Genomic DNA, 19,598 nt, shown 5'->3' on the forward strand with positions numbered 1-19,598 from the left:
TGAAGGAAAATGAGTACATCTGTTCACTTGTCAAATTTGCTTTTTTGAAAAAAAAAACTGAAGTTATACAAACATTTGCCATTCCATTAACTTATGTAATCTAGAGACTAAAGAACACAAAATGAATTTTTGCTTTTTGGGCTATTTGTCTTGCCATTAGCTAAAACATTATGACAAATTTCATCTGTAACATAAACAAACCTGAGCTATTTTAATGTCTGGAAAAGTGAAGTTAGTGCTGAATCTCAGTGCAAGACTAATTTTTACAACTGTCTCCCTCTTTGCATCAGCCCCCTTTTTTTGTTTGGTTTCCATTTCGAAATCATGAAATGAACGTACCGTTCTGACCTCTAGCCATCTGTTGGCTGCTGAGAGAAATAAGTAGGCAATGTTGTTTGTGTCCGTCAGTTCCAGCATACGTTGCTTAAATCTGGTTTCGTGCCTGTAGAAAACAAAATTATTATCATGCTAGCCACACAACAGGAGAAATAATAAGAAACAGTCACACTTACTACTACACTATTTACTCGACAGTGACAAACTGATGGGATGGAATGACTAGTAAATGGACTCCGACTTCAAAATAAAGGCCAGCTGCTACTGCTTTGCTGTATGCTTGCTGGAGAGGGTGTGGTTCGGTGTTTCCTCCTTTCTCAGACCTCCGCTATGAAAAAGAAGCTTTTGGATGACAAATTCCTATTAAAGATCATTTCATAAATTTCCACATAATTTTGTAGCCACAAAGACAAGGCATGGCCTATGTTGCAAGGGCCTTACAAAAACCAGAGTAAGTTGTACAGAAATGCAGTATGCCTACTTTTTATTGCATATTTTACTTTTCCCAATGACACAGAGTTGGGTGGGAGGTGCTGGATGAGGACCAGGAAAGACAGGAAACTATGCACGTGTAACAGGAAAATATATACTTTTAAATATCTACTGCTGCCCGGTGTTTCTGGGAACCAAAGAAGGAAACTGGGTGGCAAGAAGTGGAGGATGGGGGTCCTTGGAGGTGGCAAATGTTCTTGCTAGATGTGGTACCTTACGCTCAAGATTCTAAAATATTTGTAAGGATGGTCATTGCATGGAAGGAACTCTTAGTCTATGGTACCTACAGGGTTTTATGACATATACAGTTTAGATATTGATTCCTGACCAAATTAAGTTCATTCTTGGCAACCAATGCCATCAGACCAAATTCTGTGTAATCCATGTTATAAATGAAACTTCTAAGAAAAATCTTATCCATTTCAACATGTGAGCTACACTCTCACAGAACTCATGCTACATGGTGATAAATCTAAATAACAGAAATAGTCTCTTTTCATTTTCAATTATTTTTCCCTGAATAACCAAAACAATGGAAAGCTGGATAATATAATCAAAATAACTGGTTTGAAGGTTGGAGGAAATGCCAAATCAAAATGTGGTCTATCCACCCTCTGTTCTTATATGGACTGCTTGACTACATGTTGCATTTATGAGGAATAGCCAAATTTCATTTGACAGCCCAGCAATGATTCCTGTTTGATAACAGATTGCCCAAAGTTTCCCCAAATCTGCAAATCAATTTGCAAAACTTTATATTAAACCATCACTATATCAAAGAATGAAAAAGTCCTGGATGGGGTGTTCCCTTGGCCCATGAAGCCATCTATACAGGCCAATATAAAGCAGATACTTGATATCTGTCCAATTGATCTGATCATTCCAATATGCCAAACCAGATAAATCAGATAACTGAGTCAAACAGCAACATCTGATCTACAGTAATCAAAGGATTTGGCAATCAGAGCCAAATAATTACCTCACTTTGAGTTATGAGTTTGCAGCCTTGATCTAAATGCCATGTACAGGGGGACCTGCCCTGAACAGCAACACATTTGAAGGGGACTGAGCAGTCAGAGAAACATGGCTACCTTGTCCTGTGATGACCCTTTTAGAGATGAATAGAGTGAATAATGAAAAGGTAGAATGGCTCACAGGATTATAGGATTTACTGAGATAGTGGATATGAATTGTAAAGAGATCTATCCATGTAAGGGCCAATCTTTCTGTTTGCAGTGTTATGTCGATTTTCATCCACCAATTCAGAAGCACTTAGGAAGCACCAACTCTAAATGAGACATTAGAATACCTACATGAATGAGACATAACCTCTCCCTCGAGGAGCCCATTCTTTAGTGAAGGCGGTAAACATAGTGTTAACAAACAAGGATGGCACAGCACAGGATCTAGTCATAATGACTCCGTGCACAAAATGCTACTTGAACATTAAGGAAGGGGGTGATTTGTATTGACCAGAGGGTCGGGATGGCAGGGAATGAGGTGAGGAATGGGGGGGAGAAGGAGGATTAAGCAAAGTTTCAAAGAGCACTGTGGGGATGGTCCGAGTGAAGTTTCAAAGGATGAGCTGAATTCTTCAGGTGAACAAGGGAGGACAAAGCACTGGAAGCAGTAGGAACAACATGAGCAAAGGAACAGAAATGAGAAAACTCATGTTCTGGGGCTCAAGACAGAGTTCTCTCCGTAGAGGACAGTGGTAGTGGAGAGATTGGAGGTGGGGCCCATTGGACCAAAGCCACTGGGCTACATTTGAGATAAATATCAAACACTTTATTCTGACAAAGTGCTTTGTCTGGGACTCTTCTTACTCCTCATTTAGTTTTGGGATATTGTTTCAGATACACTCTTAAAGAGTTTGTAAATGGAATTGGCAATGGTCTGAAGCAGCAGCGAGAGGGGAGGGGTGGAAATGCAGTGAACATTCTTTCTGTGTGTTTCTATTTGGCAAGAAACCCTCTGTTTTCCTAATGGAAACTTTGACACACTCAGTCTGTATCTTTTCATCCACATCCAGCTCATCTTCTGAACATTCTTAGACCTTTATTCTGTTGGACAAAAAAAAAAAAAAAGGAAAGGTCCCTGAAATCTCAGTCTAATTTAACTGTGATGCTTTCGTGGTAAACTACTTGAGGGAGTACACTGCTGTGTGTGAGTACACCATGATCCCTGAATGCAGGGGAGGAAAAGCAGCCTAATCAGTAAATAATAACTTTCCAAAAGAGCTGAAGACTCTGGGGATCTGGGGAGCCTGAAAGGAAGGAAGAAACGGAGGGAAAAGAACATGTTTGATTCTTGACCACAAGCACCAAATGTAAAGACTCTAGAATTTTATTCATGGCAGCAGGGCTAGCCCCACATTTTGAAACTCCCTTTGGCTTAAAAATGCTGATACTTGTGGTATTTAATATTTACTTTAGAAAGAAACCCTGGAAGATGTAAATCTGGATGATTATGATGCAGATACTTCTACCCAAAAGTTGTCTTTTGTTTCTTTCAATCATAATTCAAGCGTGAAGGTTTAACACGTAATATTTGGTTCTTTTTACAACTACCTAGACTTCTCCTCATGTAAAATTAGGAATAGTCATGCTAAATTCTGTCCTTGTGTCTAGTGACAAACGTAAATGAAAAGCCTAAACCTTGACTCTTGGTCAAGTTTCTCTCATTTTGAACTGTCATTTCCTTCATGACAATTTACCTGATTCTAGTCCTCTCTCTCTTAGAAAATAACCTCAACTTGTTCAGAGAGAAAACAGAGCAGGGGCTATTATATGTTGAACCCATCAGTATTCTGTTGTCCCATTGACCAGCTTGACTGAATCCAGTAACTTCTTGCCCTTCACTTGCCATGCTATCTTGTTTTCTTTGTGGTTTTTATCTGGGATGGAAGTGGAAGGCCATGTCTTTTTCATCATTAAATATCCACATCAAGAGTAGTACCTAGCATATATTCAATACTCAAATAAATTAACTTGAAAGGACTTATTTGGTGAAAAATGTAATCTTTTTTTTTTTTTTCCCAACGTTTATTTATTTTTGGGACAGAGAGAGACAGAGCATGAACGGGGGAGGGGCAGAGAGAGAGGGAGACACAGAATCGGAAACAGGCTCCAGGCTCTGAGCCATCAGCCCAGAGCCCGACGCGGGGCTCGAACTCACGGACTGCGAGATCGTGACCTGGCTAAAGTCGGACGCTTAGCCGACTGCGCCACCCAGGCGCCCCAAAAATGTAATCTTTAATATGATGCACTTATGAGTACCAGTGGTCATTGCTGGCTACAATGTCAATAAATAATTTTGCCATCTCCAGTAAGAGGCACTCTGATGGGAAAACACACCACTGCAGAAAATGTGAATGTTTCATGATGAAGTCTATGTAGATTTTATGTAGAAATTCTGTGATACACGTTGTGGATGGTTATATCTCTATATCTCTATATTCTACTTTTTTTAAGTTTATTTATTTATTTTGAGAAAGACAGAGAGAGAAAGAGAGAGAGAGAGAGAGAGAGTGTGTGTGTGTGTGTGTGTGTCTGTGTGAGCGAAGGGAGGGGCAGAGAGAGAGGTAGAGAATCCCAAGTAGGTTCCACACCATCAGCACAGAGCCTGATGCGGGACTCAAACTCACGAACAATGAGATCACAACCTGAGCCAAAGTCAGACACTTAACCAACTGAGCCACCCAGGTGCCCCTCTATATTCATTTAATTCCAAAAGTTTATATATGTAAAATAATATAAAAATGTCTTAGGTTAGAAAAATCTCTAATTGAAATAATTACATATTTGCATTTAGGGTTGTGAGAAGACATAGTACTTTAATATGTCAATTTCCAAGATTAAATGAAATATTCAGTGGTACCACCTTCTTTAGTGAGTTTACTTAAACAGGGTAAATAGGGCAGATAATTTTTTAAGTGTTAAGCAAACACTCTTGATCAAAAGCTTGGATTATCACTATTTACCAACATTGAAGAAAATGGATTAAATCCTGAAATAACCTTGATTTAATATTTCTTTTATTATTATCAATAATACATTCATTTTAACTTGTTTATTGGGTGCTTCTTCACTAATCACTGTGGTTAATACTTTACATGCATTTTTCAATTAGCCCAAGGGCCTAAGAAGCACAGTTGATTTCTCCATTTCACAGATGAGTAAACCGAGGCTAGGGTTTGCAAAGCATGGTCTACATTATACAGCTAGTGTCTTCTCAATATGGTGTTTCATTCTTTCTTTATTTTTGTTAAAATTTTAGGTAATTAACTCTGAATATTTATTGCCATATTTTTCATTCTTGTAGTTTAGAACATTGCCATGCACACAGTGGGCATCCAAAAAATGGTAGCAGTTATCAGTTATTTGTAGATAAATATTTGTTGATGATGTAATGGCTTAATCCACAAAATGAAAACATGTTTACTCGCCTAAATGCCCGAATGGTGGTGAGTCCTTCAGCTGTTTCTGAGAAGTGGCAAAGCAGAGGGAGCTGGGTACTGTCATCAAGTTCCTGGAGGTCCCTAGAGCAGAGAGAAGTGCAAAATTAACTTCTTATGCATTCATGCTCAGAGACTACTGTATTCACCCTCAGGTAGGTTTTTATTTGTCGTTGCAACTTATTTCTTCTAGAACCCAGTTAACAAAAACTTTAACAGCTTATAATCTAAAGAAGAAGAGAAATATGGGTACATAATGAATTTTTGTCCAGGCCAAATATATGTGTTGTTAAAAAAAAAAAAAACTACTTGTGGGGCACCTGGGTGGCTTAGTCGGTTAAGCATCCGACTCTTGATTTCGGCTTTGGTCGATCTCAGGGTTGTGAGATGGAGACCAGCATTGAGTTCCATGCTGGGCACGGAGCCTGCTTAAGATTCTCTCTCTCCCTCTTCTTTTGCCCTTCCTTGCCCACACATCCATGTGTTCTCTCTCTCTCTCTCTCAAAAAACAAACAAACAAACAAACATTTGCTTGATAAAACAACTAAAAGTGCTGTGGGGACACAGAGGAAGGGATGATTATTTCATACCTAGAAGATGGGTAATATTTTTTTTTGAGGAGGTAGAATTTAGGCCAAATCTCATCAAGCTTTGAGGAGGGTTTCAACCAGTCAAGAAGAAGTACATTCCAGCTAATGGGAACAAGAGCAAACACAGGAGACTAAAGAACCTAGCAAGTTCAGTCTGGCTGGGGTCCAGAGTCCTTTGTGAGTGCTAAGGAGGAGAAAGTTTGTATAAAGGAGAGGTGGGACTAGACAGTAGAAGATCTCAGGTGGACTGGACAAAGTCACTGAAGACTAGAAATCATCAGGCTGTGCTTAAGCAACATAACTTGGGAGGCTATAATGGATGAAAGAGAAAAGTGAGTTTGGAGAGTCTATCTCAGAGATTTTTAAAAGTTCTGAATTACTGTGATACTAGTGGGGTTTAAAATAGGGGGAGGATTGTGAGATAGTCTTCCAGAAGTAGGCTTCTAAACTGTAACAATCAGCGAGTTGTAGCAGGGTGAGTAAAAGAAAAGAGTCAAATATGGCTTAGCAGACTTGACAGATGACAGTGTTATTTGTCAGGGTGAGGGACACGGAACAAAGCAATTTGAGGAAAAAGACAATGAGTTTGCCTTTGGCCACAATGAGTTTGAATCTCTGCCTTCATGGAACTTTTATTCATAGGTTCTCCAAGGACCTATATAATATCCAATGTATGTTTGGTAGACAAACACCTGATCATCCCTTTCATAAAGATGCACACTACTCATGAAAACATTTCCTTAAACCATGTAAGCTAGCATTTCTCGAAAATAGGCTAAGAGTTATACTATATGTTTCAAAACATCCTTCTTTTTTCTTTCAGTCTTTTTTTCTACTTTTTTTGTTTGTTTGTTTTTAGGTTTGGGGGATTGAGGATTTAGAGTTGTGGCATCAACTCTCACCTTCCGGAGTCAACTGAATTATACTGTTACTTTAATCTTCAACAATTAACTTGGGCCATACTGGGCAGCCTGTATCGTTCCAAACAAATGCAAATTTATTTCGAGTTTCTACAATGGATTTATTCACTTTAGAAAATGCAGAGGAGGGAAGAAAAAGAAAGAGGGAAGGAGGAAAATGAATATGAAGGAATGTGAGTCGTTTGCTACTTTTTAAACATAAAACTAAGTGGCTATTTGTAAATTTGACACAACAACAGGTGGCCACTACATTTGAGGTTTGTTGTGAAGGGAAAAAATTAGGAAGGAGAAATCTTTGTTTATAGGACTACATTTTGTGAAACCAAACAGGTGACGATATAACTTGACCTTGTATTCTTGTAAGAAACACTTCCTTACAGAGCTAACCACACATTAGATCTTTGATTTCAGATATTCTAAATTCCATGACATTTCCTGTCTCCCACTTTAATTCCTTGTGGTGTTTAGAAAGCAGTCTGTTAAGCTGCTTGAGCTTTTCAACATGAGTGAGTCCGGTGGAGCCTCAACATCTAGAAGGGATTTTTTTTTTTTGTCTGTGAAATTGAATGTCATGTGGCCATATTTACTCACTTTCAAAGAATTTCAAATAAGAATGGTTCATAATCCATTATTAGTGTTAATTCTTTAAAAGTGATCATCTCCTCTATATTTTGGCCACTTACTACCAATGCTAATAACAGATTATTCCTTCTTAAAATAAACAGAACTCACAATTCCAATTTATAAATGACTAGGAATATTTGCCTGGCCTTTGCACTCAATTTGTATTGTGAAGGGGCAATAATAAGGCCAAATGAATATGTGACTGAAGTAAGACATGACTGTAATATTTAATTTAATAGTGAGAAGATAAGGACAGATTTGGAAATAGTCAGCAGAAATGCAGTAACTAAACTTTTTGCCCCTCTAGGAAGCAGAATCCGCAATAGTACTGTAAGAAATGAAAGAGTGAACTGATGACTAACTTCTCCCTTTCGGTCTAAATTTGCTACAGGAAAATAGGATGAGGCTGGTAATGAAAAAATACTTAATACAGATCTATAACATTTGAAGAACCCTAACTCATAACCTCTAGGGAGAAATAACTATATTTTTTTAAATTAAAAAATGTTATATGATATATTGAGAGCCAACTATAATCTTGGCTTTCTTGTTACCTTCCCCAAATTTTCATCATCATCCTTGCACTCAAGTCTTATTAAATATTTTCATTTTACTGAATAAACTCAATATCCACCTTCTTATTCCAGCACTTAATCCACATACAAGGATTACTATATATATATATATATATATATATATATATATATATATATATGCTTCATTTTCTCCAGATTCTAAGTTTCTCAAGAACAGGTTCTTGTCAGGTGGATCTCTTCATCTGCCACATGGCTTACACAATTATTTTTCAACACAAAAATGCTTGATAAGTGTTTGTTGAAATAAAGTGATTATTGCAATGATATAAAATTTACTATTTATAGCAAGACTTCAAAACTAAACTGGTACTACATTTCATTTAACTATGATGCATCTCAGCAAGTGATAAATCTTACATTAATAGAAGAATTTAAGATTCATGGCTACTTTTATTTATATTCAGCTGGGTACTCAAGTACGTGTTAAATGATCCAATTTGAAAAGTTCCAATCTCTTAAAGTTACAGCCCTTCTATCAGACACTCAGGGTTATCTACTTTTCTGGTCATCACTCTGACTTACCACTTTAACCTTTTTAAATTCTTCTAGTTTTTTACAGAATGCATTTTAGCATTTTACAATATTTTATCCCTTTTTTCCCACTTGTGGAATAGAACAATATTAAATCACTTACCCTTGATCTTACAGGTTTTCTGTCAATGCTGTGTTAAGTAAAAGGACCATATAATGAAAAATTTGGCGTAGTTTGTGGATTCAAAACTCAACAGGTCAAATCCACATGTTAATATATATCCAGAGCTATGGAAGGTTTACACAACCAATTATAGAAACAATTGTTAATAGATCTCCAAATGAAGCATAATATAGGTTTCATCATGTTAAAAATAGGTTGCATTTCCAAATTCCATACCTAATCTTGAAAAACACTACAGCAAATCTGGATCACAGTAAATCAAATATATAGGTTTTTGAAAATGAACAGAACTTTGTTTTACTTACTTGGAGGCCACTCGAAAGTATTTCTGGATAAAATAAAAGGCGACCCCAAGAGGCACAAGAGCAACCAGGAACACAGGGGTAGCATAAGAAATCATGCCAATGGCAGACAGGCAGAGCAGTGTTGAGCGAGTTAGAGATTCCAAAGTTGGAGGGATGTGCTATTAAGAAGGTAGTTTGAAAGGAAAATGTTTAAGCTCAAAGAAAATTTTGTTTACAATGCAATAAAATATTCATTTTATATTAATGTTATGTAACTAGTTACAAAAGTAGTATATGAATCTTTTCATTGTAAGCAAGTCTTCACTCCAACTTCACTAACTTCCCATAGTTTAGTATCCATTTATCTACCTATCTACTTATCATCAGTCAGTGTATCAGTCTATTTATCTTGGGAATTTCATGTAAATGGCACTATACTATAAATCTTATTTGTCCATGTGTTCTTGTTTTATTTTACTGGACAAGATAGATTATAAATCTTCCCACATAACCATATACAAATCTCTTTCTTTAGAATGGCTGATACTTTTAAAAAAAACAGCTATTTCTCTCCAGTAAGACATTTACATTAATTTTCTGTAACTGCTTGTTCATATCCTTTGCATGTTTTTGATTGGATTATTTACCTTCCTTTTGATTTTTAGATACTCTTTATAGATTATGGATGTTTTCCTCTTGCTTTATATATGTTACCAGCTTTTCTCCCACTTAATCTATTATATTTTAAATTTGTCTTTGATGCTTTTAGCTCAATAGAAATTTAAAATTTTATATAGTCATTTCTGTTGGCCTTTTTCCTTATTCAGAGTTTTGTGTCTTACTTAAAAAGCCCTTTTGTACCCCAAACTCTAAAACTACTCTCCCACATTTTATTTATAGCTTTATGTTTTTATATGGCTATCTTTATTCCACATGTCTTTGCTTTGTGTTTTATGGATAGCTAATTGTCCCAACATCCTTTATTGAAAAAAAACAATCCTTTCTTACTGATTCCAGATACCACACTTATCCTATGTTAAATCTCTCCATATGCTGGTATTTCTGAGTTCTCTATTTTGTTCTTTTGATCTACTTGTTTTCTGTGATCACCAGAGTATTTTATTTTTATACTGTTTTCTGGGTATCTGAAATGGACATTCTCTTTCTCTATATAGGATTTTTAGGATTTCCGGGATTGTTGGATCTCTTTTCTTCATTTAAGGTTTCTAATTTTGTTTTTGTCATTAGTATGAATAGAATTTATTTTTCACTTAATTTTTCACTTAGTGTAGAGAAAGTTACTGAATTTTATTATACACCTTATGTAGACACTCTTCTGAACTTTCAAATTGGGTTTTCATTGTACCCATTGTCTTGGACTCTCCAAGTGGCAATCATGTCCAAATAAGGACTGTTTTATCTCTTCTTTCCCCATATTCATTCCTTATGAAGAGTTTTAGATGCATTGTGACTGACACCAATGAAACATGAAACATTTTCAATATACTTATAGTCAGCTGCATGCATCAAGCATTCTTTTTCTACATTGAGGATAATTTAGTTATTCCTAAAGCAACTCTGAAAAATCAGGAAAGACAAGTGCTAGATTTGATGGATTCTTTTGTCCAGTTAACCTAAGAGGTCTCTTCTTGGAGTGATCCAGTTTTAGAGATTGAGGACTTTAATTTCAGGACCAACTTCTAGAGGCATAAGGATCTAAAACTAAACTGGGTATCTCTGCAATATTTTCTAAAATATCACACCATTGCCTCATGCAAGAGCCCATCTAACTGAAATAAAAGACCTCTAAGACGCCTTGGCATTCTATCCTTTGCTTATGGAAGACACTCTGCATCAATATTAAACTCTTAAGAATTTTACTATGAATGGAGATACAACACTGACAAAATTATTCCTTTTTTAATAAAAAATTATATGTTAGTTTATTCTTTGCTATTTTTCTTTATTTCATTCTGATCCCCTGAGTATCCTCTTCTACCCACATAAATTATTTTGAATTAAGGTTTCCTTTGGGTTTTGATTCTAGAAATCATTTATGCATATAATATTGATATAGATACATATAGGCTTTCATTTAAGTTTTAGATGTTCTCTATGGCTAACAAGAAACATGGTTTATCTTAAATGTTACTTTGCTTATACTGAAAAAATTATTTTTGAACTTGGAAGTAACTCAGGCACTTACCTGATCGATGATATTTGTATCAGCTGAGAAGCGATTGAGAATCAGTCCCAGGGGTGTGGTATCAAAGAATCTAGGCAATAAACAACACACTGGAATGTATAATACACATACATTGGGATGTATAATAATACTAAGCTATCTGGAACCTAAGCAACTAATGGACATCTTGGAGTCAAGTAAATGAGAAGGTCCCTATTCACTTATTTAAAGACTGAACAAACGCACTAAAATTTCACATTTCACTTAAAGATGCATGTTTTTATGATTTTATGTGTGGAAGTAAGAAATTAGTTACTTTTTTACCTTATTGGTCCAAGAATTATCTTATTGAGGAGATTGTGGTGAAGATTTTTGGCAGCTGTGAGACCCATCCATTCTACAGTGAGAGATGTCACAAGGCAGAGGAAAATACCTGCTCCGCAAAGTATGCTAAATCCGGCCACATAGTAGGTCTAAAAACAACCAACACACAAAAAGACACAGCTTTTTCTTACTAGAACACCAAATATCGAAGTCAGACAATATCTTTAACTTCATTATCTTGAGTCAATTTAAGCAGTTTAAGGAGAGTGGTTTTTGGAGAACTAAAGATAGTACTGCAACCGTAGCCCTAAAGCCAAGTCCCCCACCTATTTCCTTCACTCTCTTCCAAGGGCAGATGAGACATTAGAATCTGTTTTCAGGTTTGAAATATTCTTGGCTTTCTACACTGTAGAGCTCCTCCTTCCTATCCCTAATCTCAGAATGACCAGCTAATATATTGGCATAGGTAGTTAAAATCAATACCATCAAAACAACAACAAAAGTGCTGTGTATAAATTAGAAACACACACACACACACACACACACACACACACACACACAATCGAGTGCATATACCTCCCCTAATCCAAAACCAAACATTATCATTAAATGTTTCTTACAATAAACTTTGAAACACAAAAGTTATCATAATAAATTCCATTTTGACAGTTCATTCTATTTCAGGTCCTGTTCTAATTAACTTACTGAGTCATTATAAAAATCCTATGGCATTTGGGATTCTTTTTTTTTTTTTTAATTTTTTTTTCCAACGTTTTTTATTTTTGGGACAGAGAGAGACAGAGCATGAACGGGGGAGGGGCAGAGAGAGAGGGAGACACAGAATCGGAAACAGGCTCCAGGCTCTGAGCCATCAGCCCAGAGCCTGATGCGGGGCTCGAACTCACGGACCGCGAGATCGTGACCTGGCTGAAGTCAGACGCTTAACCGACTGCGCCACCCAGGCGCCCCTGGCATTTGGGATTCTAATATCAAACTAAATAAAAGGGTATCACTGTTAACCTCAGCATTATTTCCTTGATGATTTAAAAACAGAATTCATTATACCTGATCAGCTTTTCCAGTATTATTTATACTGTACTCTGAAGTCCATGTGGCCAGCCAGTAGTCTATAGCCACAATGACTGAATGTTTCAAAAGCTTAGAAAAAATCATCAGGAAGAGCAAGAAGAATCCTCCAGAAGTAAGGTACCGCCAGCAGGTTTTCCACGGCATTTTAGTCCTGAGCCTCATTACAGTGGACATATTATCATCTTCATCTTCCTCCTCTTCTTCCTCTGCAAATAAAGTATTAGTTTAAGCTTTATTCAGTCAACAGTAGATAGAATTTGTATCATCCTACAAAAAAAGCATACAAAAATATCCCTCAATATTCTAGAAATACAAATGTTAGTCTTAGAAATTGTGAATGCTTTTAGCAGGGAAAAACTTCATTTAAAAATGGTGAAGAATGAATGAATGGGCAAGGCAATAAACAACATCTATATCTAGATGAGATAATTTGCCAATTTATTACACACCAAATTGACAGAAGTGTAGACTAGAAGTTTACAAGGTTACTGAAACAATTGTGTTGCCAATAAAACCACAGCCCTGTTATGCAAACACAATTTTTTGTACTCTAAATTTCTGGATTCATAAAACTTCACCAGAAAGAAATAGACTCTGAAATTTGTAGATACCCAAAAGGGCAAAATCTATAGTCTCTATGGCCCATTTTAGATGCGGTCATGGAGGAGCATGAGCAAGAAGAAACCTTCCAGAGGGCAGAGGACAGTAGGCAGGGAGTTCCTCTCAGATGTTTGAACCACCTGGCAACTCCAAGATGGCTGTCCTAAGAACACACTTCATTATGAAGACAGGGAATTTTGGCATTTCCTGATTGGCAAAATGTGATTGTTTGTGTGGTCCAGGGTCTGTTGTGCATTGCCCATCATTTCCTTTTCCAGAGATAGTTTTCATTGCAGTTGTCTGTTTATATATATTCCACTACTGTATATTGAGCAGGTTGTGGGTAGGAAAGATGGATAACCTGTCTTTGGTTTATGGCTTCAGACCACACAGATCTAAAAATGGACACTATGGGAAGACTGAGCATCACCAAAGATCCTAATATTTTGAGCTGGATGCAGTAAATGAACAGATCTCAGATAATCTGTCCTTTGGTAGAGGTAGATTCAATGTGTGGTGGCTGGAATGGACATACTGACCAGGACCTGGAACAGCAACCTAGTGGGAAATATGTACCATACTGGGATTTTGAATATTCATTACCTCATTTTATTCTGTAAGAAAGTAGTACTGTCTTCTTTTATCCTTGAGAGAATGGATTAACACAAGAAGCCCAGGGTACAGTACCCAGCCATATACCCACCCCTGGAACACTGGAGAGAGTAACATGGCATGACTCCACATTTAGAGTGCATTAGAAATAACTGGTTTAAAATTCTAGAGGCTGATGTCTGTTTACAGCACCAGACATTCTTTAAAAATATTTTTAAATCTAAGGAATTGAAGTGCAAAATCAATTCATTCATTGTTCATTCATTCATTCTCTCCATGAGTATTTGCTGAAATACTAAATAGTTCTCATCTGAAATGTAAAGGTAGCACATTTTGGTGTTCTTTGGCCTGAAATTACAATTTTCTCTGTTTCTTAATTGGCTTGTAACAATGCAGTCTTAAGCAAAAACTGTATAGGAAACATGAAGTATAGTGTATTTACCTTAAAGACTTAAGTGCAATTTATCTTATAAACTTCTTGGCAACAAATGTCAAGGCAATGTAATTATTTCATCTCATTCCTCAATTTTCCAGGAACTCATTTTTTTTCTCTACTGTACATTAATAGATCCAGACAACTGAAACATAACAAACGGCTTTTGTGGAATTCTCTTATTCTTCATTGTTGTATTGTCATGAAAACTCCACAAAGACTTACTGAATGATTCAAATATAAGGATTTCAAAATGGTACTTTCTTCCTATTCCCTATTTATTGTTTATTTCTTAAGGACTGACATTTTATTAATAGCTTGATTTGGTCATTCTACTAGACCTTTCCAACTTCTACGAACAAGGGCCTAGATCTACTTACAAATACTGCCTTTTCCTTTCTGCTCTCTCTCACACAGCGCAAACACCCTGAGACACACTTAGAAACCGCTCATGATGCCTGTTGATGGATTATATACACCTTTCCTTTGCTCCTTTTCTTTTCATTTCATTTTCAGTATTATGTATTTGGTTTAGGTCTTTCCCCCCCTGGAAAGTAGCTCGTTATTCTTCACAGCCACACTCGTGCTTCAGTTGCCAAGGTAGAACAGTCACATCCCACTTAAATGTTTCAGATACAAAAGAAAGATCTACCTTCATCTTCATCCTCCATTTGGGCTTTGGCCTCTCTCGAATACATGGCTCTTCGGAGGGTTTTCCTCTCTAAAGTTGTTTGGTCCGCTTCCATATCCTACAGCAAACATTGTACTATCATTCAAGAAGCTCACAACCACAGGAAGATTTTGACGTACCAGTCAGTGACCCACAGGTACCAATCGTTCGTTACCTTTGTCAGTCTCGGGCTCTCTGTAGAAGAGCCACAACTCCTACCACAGGAGTACTTGTGAGTACTTTGTAAAGCTTCCGAGTTTAGGGGTGTTGGGCAGTAAGAAGCCAGGAAAAGTAGCAACAACACAATGGAGCTGACCCCAGAAAGAGGGACACCTCCTCCCACCTTAAAGTGCAATTCCACCAGTGCTACTTCTTCTATCTCTACATCCTTTTCAGATACTCCCTGTAATTCTCTAGCTAAAGATTTATTCATGGTAAAAAATATCTTCCTTTAAAAATGCATGCAGTTCTAGACTGGTTCAAGTACTATCACTCATCCCCTCTTATTATAAATTATTAAATCAGAGGGAGTTTCTTTAGCATCTCACTAAGGTAGCTGCACAAAAGAAAAGGACTTCAATAGGCATTGAAGGAAGGTAGGTAATTTTGAAGCAAATGAAAAATGAGGGTACTTAGGTGCCTAGAAGTTTAGGAGGAAGCCCCAGGAGGAGAAAATACACAGAAAGAGAAAGGAAATGTGCCCTGAACAGACTTTGTGAATTTTTCAGGGTTGCTTCAGACTTGTTCTGTGTTCAAGAAAGGGAGGAGAATTTCATTTTCTCCACTCCTCTGCCTCGAACACCCTCGTCCCTGTGACTTTGGAACTGGACTAGTGGTATCTTTCTGATACACTGTGGGTTAAGTCAGCTGCTGCTGGACAGTTTGGGAAACTAACCATATCCTTGTTTCCACGGGAAAATGCATTCTGAGTTCCAAAAAACTGACCCACAGACTTTTGGAATCTGGTAAATTGAGGGCTTTCTGTATATGTGCTTCCTCCCCCTCTCTGACACCCACACACACCCACACACACAAATTGCAGTTTGTTACATCAATAAACTAATAAACCCTTATTGGTCAGTCTCTAGGTAGTGATCATGGTTGTTGTTGTTGTTGTTGTTTTGGCCTCTTACACAACATGTGTGATACAGGATACTTGCTAGAAGGCTCTATTGCCTCCAGATTCTTGGTTAAAAAAGAATGAAAACTAAAGTGTCTCTTGAATAGTGTTTCTTTTTTTGGAGACAATTTCATATCAGCTTTAATTCTGCCTAATGATATGAAAACTAATGCTTACAAATGTGATTAAACACAAAAATAAAGATGACTTGTTCCTTCATGTGTAACGCGATCAAATTGGGAAACAGAAGATGTGGTTCTTGTTCAACTCTCCATGCTGTGTGAGTAAAAGATTTAACATCTAAGATGCTTTAAAAAAATCTTTACTCATTTCTCTTATAAGTAAATGCACGTATTAAGCTCATTACAAGTTAAATATTTTAAATTATGTTGATATTTGGCTTAAGTATATGTGAATTTAGTTTAATTTATCTAATAAATATTTATTGAATACTTGTTAAGGATCGGATCAGGGGGAGGGCTGGAGACTGGGGGAGGAAACATCAAATGATGCTAGTTTATTTTGCTTAATATTATGATGAAGATAATGGTTGTCATCCAAGCTAGAATTTTTGATAACATTTAAGTCAGCTAAAAGTGTTAACTCCTTCTCTTTGTTGTAGTTTTCATTGCTATCCTTTTAACATATTCTTTTGTTTCCTCCTTACCCCTTATTAAACTGGCAGTTCTGTCCAAAGCTCAGTGACAGGATACTTTGTTTTGCCATCCTTCTCTGGTTGCTTGATCTGCTTTGGCTCTAGGTTTGTCTTTCTCAACCGTGGCAGTATTTACATTTTGACCAGACAACTCTTTGTTGTGGGGGCTGCACTGCAGGATGCTAAGCAGTATCCTTGTCTTCTACCCACTAGATGCCAGAGGCACCTGCCCCTCCACTGTGACAACCAAAAACATTTTTAAATGTTGCCAAATGTCCCCCAGAAAGCAAACTGGGCCCTGGTTGAGAACTGGTGCTCTAGGCAAACACTCGATCCTGCCACACAATAAAGTGAACAAGAGACTGTTTTCCCCACAGTGTGATTCTCCCTGCTTTTGGATGAATTTCAGGTGCCTGCCCTTCCTTAGGTGGCGGAAACCACCCTCTATCACCAGGTGAGGATTCTGGACAGGTGCATGGTTCATACTGGCTTTTACTGGCCACTGTTCAACCTCACAACTGCATTTGCTCTGTCCACACTCTAACTTGCTCCATATCTCCACCAGCTGATTTATAACCCTGTAATGTGTCTTTAATTATAGAGCTATGCTATCTCAAGTGATCTCTTCATTTCTAAATACAACTTAATGGACTTTCTTCCTGGCTTGTTTAATAGTCAGTATTACTATAAAATCAAGCCAACAACTTTCTCCGTCTTTTTTTTTTCCAGATCTTTTTTCCAAAGTAAACCATAAGTGGCCCCACTCCTTAAGTTTACGTCATATCCTTTTGTCCCTGGCATCTAGGTCACCATAAAAAAAAATGTCATTTGGAGTCATACCAATAAGTTTATAATCAAGTTTCTCACAGTATAATTCCTAAGTGGGCTCTTGCTGATTGTACCTTATATATATTTTTTGATGAATATCTTCATTGGAATGGTTCTGTGATTTTTTCTATTCTACTTAAAGATTTTTACTTACATCTTTTCTTCCTTAGGTAATTTGTTTTTGAGATCTTTGGCAAATCTGGAGAAGACAGACAAATGCTAGGGTCTGTCTGACTTTTTATCTTCCTCTCTCTATGGAAACATAGATCCTTTTATTCTTTTATAAAATAAGTCATTTTAATTTCTGGATATACTCAGAAATTTGCTGATGTAAAAATTTCATTTTATAATGTTCATTCCATGCCAGGAGTAACAAATTCTGGACACTTCCTAGGCTCGACTCAAAAAACACTTCAAAAATTTACTAATGTAATTTATAATTTCATCTTTCAACTACAAGTTGTTCTTTCATTGTACTCAGTCTGGTTTCTGACTCTGTTATCACCTCATTCAATGTAATATAACATCATACATAACACTATACTGGAATTACATTGACTACAGACTTGGATTTAAATCCAACTAGGACCACTTATATGTACTACACAACTTATAAGTTATGTAACCTTTCCGGGCTTCAGTTTTCTCATCTCTAAAAGTGAGATCATATTTTCTTTACTTATTTCCCATATTGTATTTACTTTTTTTCTGGGGATTTGTGAAAATTAAATGAGATTGTGGACTTGAAAAACTACATCCATGTAAATGTTAATTGTTATTTCCTCCTGATCACCTTCCTTCACTTCCCAGCCCTATTCCAGACATGCTTGGCAATTTCACCTACAGCTCACAGTTCTTCCTTCTTTCAAAATCATCTTAGATTTTGTTTTGATCACTGCCCTCCATTTGCAGGTGGTGAGTGAAAATTTCCTCATATTACAGATGAAGAAAATGAGATACACAGAAGGAAAAATAAGATAAAATAATGATATGCCATGCTTTAGAAAATTGTTTTTTTAGACACATAATTGTAATATCATTCAAATTCAAATCAAAATTCTCTAAAAACCTGAGACTACTTCATCCAAAAATATCATTAGAATTTTATAGTTTCAAAGTAACCTATTTATTAACTATATTGTTAATTATATACATATACATATACACATACAATTACTTTGGGTTTCAAATAAGGACCATTATATCATCAATATTAAATAATAATACTTCTTTAGAAGAATTTTTGATAATTATACAGTATATTTATGACTCTTCTGGAGTGGATTCTGAACTCTTCTGAACTATTAGCAATTACCTTTTCTAATTCTTGATCTTGCCGATTCATCAGTGTTTTCCAGTGTTCATAAAGCTCAACATCTTTGGTTTGAATGTCCTTCAAAGTCCCTTCTCTTAGTACACTTCCATCCTTCATGGCTATGATCTAAGCAAAGCACATATTAGCAGAACTGTGACAAAAAGCCCTAATTGGCCAAATGAATTACTTTTACCTCAGACAGGATTTCTTAATGTGCCTATTTACTTATATGACTATAACATTAAAATTGTTTTTTTTTTCTTTTCTTTCTTTATTTAAATTTATTTATTTTTAATTTACATCCAAGTTAGTTAGCGTATAGTGCAACAATGATTTCAGCAGTAGATTCCTTAATGCCCTTTACCCATTTAGCCCATGCCCCCTCCCACAATCCCTCCAGCAACCCTCTGTTTGTTCTCTGTATTTAAGAGTATGACATTTCTTTTAAATTCTTACCCAGTCAGCATGTGTTAGATACTGTAATTTGTGAGTTACAAGAACAAGTGTCCTTTTGTCATCTTGGAGAAATTTCAAAATCCCTTCCTGCATTAAATGATCACTCAAGTGAATGTCCAGGGCAGAGAATGGATCATCCTACAACCAGTAAAATGGAGAGAATATGAAACATTTTCTATATTCTGGATGTAACTCAATTTCTTTAGAAAGTAGAAATACAAATAACTAAGAGCAAATTATCCTTAACATATTTATAAAAAAACAGACTGTATATGTTTAAATTGTTGAGAAAAAATATTAAATTAAAAATGAAGCTTTTATTTTCTCTTTTACCTTAAAAATTATTCAAAAAGTGAAT

General features: G+C 36.3%; 1 protein-coding gene across 8 annotated transcripts in view; it reads right to left on the minus strand.

The window, feature by feature from the left end:
- ABCC9 (ATP binding cassette subfamily C member 9) overlaps nucleotides 1–19,598 on the minus strand; it is a 131,325-nt gene that overhangs the window by 26,619 nt on the left and 85,108 nt on the right. For all 8 annotated transcript variants that reach the window (XM_045466916.1, XM_045466913.1, XM_045466918.1 and 5 more), the window contains 9 exons: nucleotides 19,241–19,378; nucleotides 18,785–18,910; nucleotides 14,849–14,945; nucleotides 12,528–12,757; nucleotides 11,463–11,611; nucleotides 11,160–11,229; nucleotides 8,975–9,132; nucleotides 5,276–5,368; nucleotides 340–442 (listed from right to left, as the gene is read on the minus strand). In XM_045466916.1, the coding sequence (XP_045322872.1) occupies nucleotides 340–442; nucleotides 5,276–5,368; nucleotides 8,975–9,132; nucleotides 11,160–11,229; nucleotides 11,463–11,611; nucleotides 12,528–12,757; nucleotides 14,849–14,945; nucleotides 18,785–18,910; nucleotides 19,241–19,378 (1,164 nt within the window). The remainder of the gene's footprint in view (nucleotides 1–339; nucleotides 443–5,275; nucleotides 5,369–8,974; nucleotides 9,133–11,159; nucleotides 11,230–11,462; nucleotides 11,612–12,527; nucleotides 12,758–14,848; nucleotides 14,946–18,784; nucleotides 18,911–19,240; nucleotides 19,379–19,598) is intronic.

The sequence above is a fragment of the Leopardus geoffroyi genome, chromosome B4 (genome assembly GCF_018350155.1).
Source record: "Leopardus geoffroyi isolate Oge1 chromosome B4, O.geoffroyi_Oge1_pat1.0, whole genome shotgun sequence".
In the NCBI taxonomy this organism is placed as follows: Eukaryota; Metazoa; Chordata; class Mammalia; order Carnivora; family Felidae; genus Leopardus; species Leopardus geoffroyi.